General features: G+C 37.1%; 1 protein-coding gene across 2 annotated transcripts in view; it reads left to right on the forward strand.

Annotated features, from left to right (window-relative positions):
* Tmep (Transmembrane endosomal protein) overlaps positions 1–5,166 on the forward strand; it is a 101,980-nt gene extending 96,814 nt beyond the window's left edge. The window contains exons 9-10 of one of the 2 annotated variants that reach the window (XM_045740970.2): positions 2,283–2,524; positions 3,316–5,166. In XM_045740970.2, the coding sequence (XP_045596926.1) occupies positions 2,283–2,500 (218 nt within the window). In that variant the 3' untranslated portion in view covers positions 2,501–2,524; positions 3,316–5,166. The remainder of the gene's footprint in view (positions 1–2,282; positions 2,525–3,315) is intronic. The other variant, XM_045740969.2, reaches the window with a different exon arrangement.
* Positions 5,167–6,912: the final 1,746 nt, after the last annotated feature.

The following is a 6,912-nucleotide window of genomic DNA, read 5'->3' on the forward strand; positions in this document are numbered from 1 at the left end:
GGGTTGCTGCCTTCCTTGTATAAATACTTGACCAGCTTCCTTAGCTACCATAAGTTTCAGTACATAAGCATATAGATGGCCTATATTAAATTTACATACTATGCAATTCAGGCACTTAACACTTTTGGTACCTGATGCCGCTTTATCCGTCAAACGAAAATACGGAGTGGGTGGCACGATGCAAATGGCGTCAATAATTTTAAAATTTATTAAAAGATTCCATTTGTCCAAATACTATGGGACTTGTTTTAAAATGTGCGCAAATGTTCCCATTCTCTGAAGATCTCCCAACGTGGCATCTGAACCCTGCCGTGTGGATGCCCACCTACGCTGGAGGCTCTGTTCTCGTGACCTCGCGCGTGACAGCCGCGGCCTCCCCATGACTCAAAAAGTTTCCCATTCGTTTTTATATCTGGTATTTGATTGTTTCTGGATTTATAAACATTGCTATAAACTTCCAGATGGATATTACTTAAGAACAGAGCCAATCCATGACGAAAGCTTTAAAAGAAATGCGTACGAGGGGAAAAGTTATCGAGTTTTTGTCGAAAGTATAAAAAAGCGACATTTTCTTATATGCAAATATTCCTTTTACAGCATTCTATTGTGGACAATATGATACCAAATTGAACGATGTAGCACATAAATTGAGGTCAGAAAGCTGAAAGAGTATAAACATTCGTGGGTGGTGGCGAGTTAGCGTGCCCCGCTTGGCCGATCTTGAGGTGCGAGGCGGGTTGCCTACCGGGACAGTGAAAGTGTTAAGAAAAAAATAAAAAATCGGTTATGTACATGATTTATCCCTGGAAAGAAATAGTTTACCCAGGGAAATGTTGAGCTTCTTGATTATCGCTTATAAAATCCAGTAGTTTATCATGTTGCCTTATAAGATGCATATAATTTACAAAGATATTTTTTGAAAAGCAATTTTAGTAAATTTCATTATACATTTATTGAAGGAGATTTAAAATAGTTTTGTAAAGGAAAAAAAGGTATGAATTAATGCATGTAAATGCAATATACTTACAGCTGGTGGACCAAAAACACACATCCTATCCACTAGCAGATACAGTAATACCTAAGCTGAGAAATCTGCCGTTTCCTCTGCAGGTGTATTTTCTATTTTTTATATCGGCATAAAATTTAACTGATGTGCATGCTGTTAAGTATATAACACAACGTAACCACAAGAAATTGATGAATCAGAGTTCAAAGGCCATCTTTGAATCGATGCCATGTCCTTGAACTCCACGGGAGAGGGGGGGGGCAGGATTCTTTGGGCACCTGTGCACTCTTGACAAAGAGTGTGCGCTCAAGGAGTTCGTGTGTGGGTTTGATTTTATTTCGTGGTCTCCATTTATTCAGGAATATAGTACAGTAATGTATGTTTAGATTTGGTTGTCAACCTCTGAATTTTAAGGTGACCTTATTCCCAATATATACTTGTAAAGATTTTAATTTTCATACATGAGTGAGGTGCATTTCAGTGATAAAGCCAGTTTCTAATCGAGAATTTCTAAAATTAAATTTTTATTTTATGGTAAAATCCACCTACAGTATTGAATTTGGATATAAAGTTAGGTACGTAAATCTTGTCATCCAAGGTATCGCCTCGGTTCCTGTGTACCTTTTCCATTGTACAGTTCTGTTTTACTAGATGTGGGTAATGTTGTTTGTTACTTTTTACTCAAGTATGTTTCAGGCATCGTAGGAAAAACAGGTGTTCATTTTACTTTAAGAGTTATTCGCATTTCCATAAATTCTAATGTGAAATGAGGTTTCCAGTATTGTAGCATTTTCCTCACTTGCTCTGTTGCACGATTTTTGATGATTGAATTACATTTTGTCAGTTAAGTGTTATAAAATGTGTGGCCCCTGTGTAATGAATTTTGCAGAATGCACTTGTTTGCACTGAGTACATGCGTTAAAATGTTCTCTAATGCATGATCTGTTGGGCTAGTAGCATCGTGCTTTAATGCTTTATGTAGCTTTTGGCAGGGAATTTTATTTTTAAGTGCATTCAACTCTTGACGTACTCTGTTAAAGCTGTCACAAGTTCTTTTCAAGTTCATTAATGAAGCATGAAAACTATATTTGTGATTTGTTTAATATTTTGAGCATGGCTTAATAAAGTAACATTTGGTTTGTTTTAATTAAGCTTTGCTATTGGTTTATCTCATTGTAATTTTAACTCTGGCAGCAGAAGTTTATTCAGTCTAGTAAGATCTTATAAATTTTGGATGCCAAAGGAAAGTGATTAAATAAAATTTGATTCATCACAGGTGGAACTACGCGAGGCTCTGGCCACACTGCAGTAAGTACGTACGATGCTGATGAAGTTCCAAGGTCAAATGGAAACAATGGAATGGGTGGCGGAGGGATTGGAAGCGGCAACGGAGGAGTGGGTGGCAGATCCCTAAATGGTGGGCGGAATGGCAATGGACGTACAGCATACAATGAGAAGACAATGCTATTGAGTTCTGATGATGAATTTCAGTGAAATGAGTCCAGAAATGTATCCTAGGTGAGAGTTTTGGAATGTTTTTTGGAAGTTTATTAAAAAAAAAAAATTGTATTGAAAACTTACAGGTATTTATTGCTTAAATAAGATCTTTACGGTACCCCGGTCATTCTTAACACTGAACATCGATTGATTGTTGCCGCCGAAGGCGTCTAGTTTATTGTGCACCCCATACTCATCCTGCGAGCGGTAGTGCAAAAGCATTAGAGGGCACAAAAGGTCTTTATCAGACCTCATCTTAGATTATTACATAAACAATTTCTTCTATCCTTCACACCTTATAATTACAATGTCAGCTAGTTAAAGTGCTATTACAAGAGCTACATATTTACAGTAAGTCATCATACATTAATGGTAGGTCTTATCGCTAATACATAAGTTTGACCAATGGGGATATTACAGAGTCATAGGGGAGCTTCGGTTTATTATTAGTCCTCACAATACACTACTCGTTTCTCAATCTCATATGTCGTTCATCTACTGGAAGCGAAATGTGGGTACAGTGCAAGGATTTCAGGTAATTTATCCATGGTAATAAGATAGGTTGCCATATCATACAGAGTGAGCTTAGATTTATCTCTAAAAGGCTCAATTTTACTACAATCCAAGATATAGTGTTCGAGTGTGTAGACTATAATTATACATTTTTGTTGTATGCTATTATATAGTCCCAAAATAATACTTTAATTGTACACGACTCTGTAGTACAATGATTATGCAGCCTGGTACTATACTAGACTACCCTATATATATTTATCAGCATACTTAAGTATTGTATTTTGACTTGCTTTCAGGTTGGGAAGATGACCAGTCGTCTGGTGTTCGACAAGTCAAGTTTTTCTTCAGAAGCTCTTCAAGAAGTAAACCCATATGAAGCATCCCCCCCCCCCCCACCCCCATCCTCCCCCGTCAATTGGTGCAAGTACAGCTCCACCATAATTGCTTGGTCACATTTGTGCCGGGCTACAGTCCAGCAGGAGGAGGAGGATTCGTGTGTTTCTGGCCAGTTGTAAGTGTGTGTGTGTGCATAAATTCAATGCTATATTGATGCTAGTTAATGAAGTGTAGTAGTCCAATGAGGTAAATCTATTGGAATTTAAAAGTTTTTATTTTAAGCCTTCGGAGATCCTTTTGCACAGCATTTGAAAAGTACGGTACGTCACTATATTTTCTAGTGTATTAGATGAAATTTTTGGTAGTTCAATGAGCTACCTCATAAGCAGGTGCTAAAACCGGGTTGACACATTAGAAATTTCAGTTGATGGTAATGAGGAAAATAGACATGATATTGTACCTAGAAACTTGGAAGGATGTTTAGAAAACCTCACTTGTGTATTCGTAGTGGTGGTAAACACTACCACTTGTGTGCAGAGTACAGTAGTAACAAGTGGCACCTGGTTGATGGGGTTCTGGGAGTTCTTCTACTCCCAAAGCCCGGCCCGAGGCCAGGCTCGACTTGTGACTCTTGTATATAAAGTGGTAATTTGAATAATACTTTGAGATTGATCCCAGGAAACTGAATTTTGGTGGCAGCGTGCTTTACCGATATAGTTGTGCTACTTCGCGTGGAAATGAGGTGACAGTAATGTACCTATTGGGACCTTGTTCTTCTGTACCTAATTTAATACGAAGGTTTAACGGTTAAATTAAACCAAAGAGTGGCAAAGCATTTTAAATCAGTTTACCTGGACATTTTCAATTCTGATTGACTTGTATATTAAATGCCACTTGTATTTATTTGTGGAATCATTGGATTAAATGTTTGTCACGAACCTGGTGGTGTGATTAAGAGACAGACAGAACCAATTGTTTTAAATTTTTGAACCCCAGAAAGTATTAAATTCGTTTGTCACGTGTGTTAATATTTGTATTTTATGTAGTAAAATAAAATTGCTTTAGTCATTGGAGATGTGGTACATTGCTGAAAACTTAAGTGGAATTTAAAAACACTTATTTTAAATATATTAACTGCTATCTTGGCAAGATTTGGTATTTGCTTGTGAAATTATGTCGTCTGGTCTACAATTTGCAATATAATAGAAATAATGCACTTCAGGTTCTTTTAAAGGTTTAAAGTCCACTTAAAAGAAATTTTAGATGTTACATAAATGCTTGAGCATTACAAAACCACAAGGGTAATAAAGGTGGTTAAAGTATTGTAGCGCTGCCTCAAAATGGCCATTTTCAGGCAGTGTCCCAAAGCCAGGAAGAGCTCTCATAATGTGTAGTTACATCAGACACGGGGAAAGGTAATAAGAGGGATACATTGTTCTGTATTATCCATAGTAAACCATATTGAATGTGTGATAATTGAAGATAATGCAACTACTAAACGTGTAAGTTGGTAATGTGATGCCGAGAGTATGGGTTTGTATTGCCTCGTGGCTGTAGCTCGGAGAGAGAGGTGGTGATGTCCGAGACATTGCCTTAAATACACTTATAATTATGCTTCGTGCTGCAGGGATTATTACACTTGATTTGGTTACATTTCTGCAAGGATTAATTTTTGTAAGATAGGAGTTTTAAAAGAGCCATGTTCAATTAGAGGCAGCAGGTTGGTTGTATATTTAAAAGATATTGATGCAAGTTTTTTTTTTTTTTTTTTTTTTTTTTTTAATTAAGGTCAGCAGCTGTCACACAAATAATATATATTGACCTCATAGTGATCTATTTTTCATAAATGCAATAGTATGATGGAAAAATATATTCTCCTTTAGACAGATTGTCATTAGTTGAGCAAAGTTGAGAATTATTGGGCAACTTTAATTTATAAGCTTAGGCTAGAAACAGATGTTAACTATTGACATGATTACTCTTAGATCCGGCTATGTGTCCCATCAGGAATATATATTTCAAGCATACTTTTCATGTTGATACTGTATTTGGTAATGGGTGTGCTGTGAGTTTGTTGCGTTACACCATTTTATAATGTAGGTAGTGCATCAAAGCTGATACTTTTGTAACATTAACAGTGATTGTCTAGACTGGTTCACTAATTATTTTATACACAGACAAGAGTGGCACTAGAACGTTAAAAGGCGGGGCCCCAAGAGCTACATCTTTAGTCCCGTAGACGGTAAGGTAGACTCAAACACGGGTACACGGTTTCCAAATTGTTTGATAAAATATACAAACAAGGTGGAACACCCTATGTATAGCTCTCTTGTGACTGCAAGTAGGAACACTTGTGCACGTGTGCACACAAACCCACCCAACATACACATGAATGCACACATTTCCCAAGGGTTCGGACACAGTAGACGGCAAGACGGTTAGACAATATGATTATTATATGTTTTTAAGTAGGGATGAAAGCTAGTTTTTGAAGCTGTGGAAAAGAGGGCAGAGTTTTAAACTATGAAGTAAAAACAAATGTAAAATATTTTTTCATTTTTGTGGATGGCTTGCCTACACCCTAGAAGTAAATGAACCACTGGCAACGTGAAAAAACTGTACGTATATAAAGTACACGAAGACCAGACAGTGAATATTGCTGTATTTCTGCGACTCCAAATAAGCAATTCCACGTGCACATGGACATGCTCGCACCCAGATGTGCTTGGAAACGCAGAAACTGCCGAGAGAAGGATCATTAGCAAATTTAGAGAATCTATACAATACTGTATATCACTTACATCTATTATATCAGAAATATTTTAGTTCAGCTTGTTATATTGGTGAAGATTGTCAATAAGACCGTTGCTGTAGCAGAATAACACTTTCCTATATCAATATACATTTTTGTGATTAAAGAAATGATATCGACGTTATTCTTTAGCAAGTGTACCATTGCACTTGGTGTTGACATTTACAATGTTTGAGGCAAGGTTGTATGTGCACCACCACCATCCACCTGCCCTTAATTTTAATAATGGAATACTAAATTTCTCATCCCACGTGAAATCGGTCATTTCATATTAATAAAACTTTTGCTTGAAAGAGGATATTATTTTGCTAGTGTAAAAGTTGCCAAATGGTGGTTGAGAATGTGTGGCTGTACAGTAACTGGTTTATACCGTAATGGAGAGCGCGTCTGTGTAAACACATCCGTAAAAGTGGGAGAATATTTACAGGATGTAATATAATGTTACAGTAATTGAGACTTTTCTTTTAGAGCAAGACGGTGGAATTAAACTAGTGTCTTGTATCACCTCGCACACATCTTGCCCATGGACCACAGTGTGCTAAAGAATAACAAGCTGTTACTTTTAAGACGGTCCATGGGTGAGGCATGAATCTGGGGTGACCTAGGATGGTGGCAAGATTCCACCGCCGTCCTCCGGATTTTCTGAAATAGTATCACGTTATTGTGATTTCACTGTGCGCTATAATTTTCAAGAGCTTCTGTATATTTGAGTATAGATCAATCACAAATTCCCAGTTATCACAAG

Source organism: Procambarus clarkii, chromosome 19, assembly GCF_040958095.1.
Source record: "Procambarus clarkii isolate CNS0578487 chromosome 19, FALCON_Pclarkii_2.0, whole genome shotgun sequence".
Taxonomy (NCBI): Eukaryota; Metazoa; Arthropoda; class Malacostraca; order Decapoda; family Cambaridae; genus Procambarus; species Procambarus clarkii.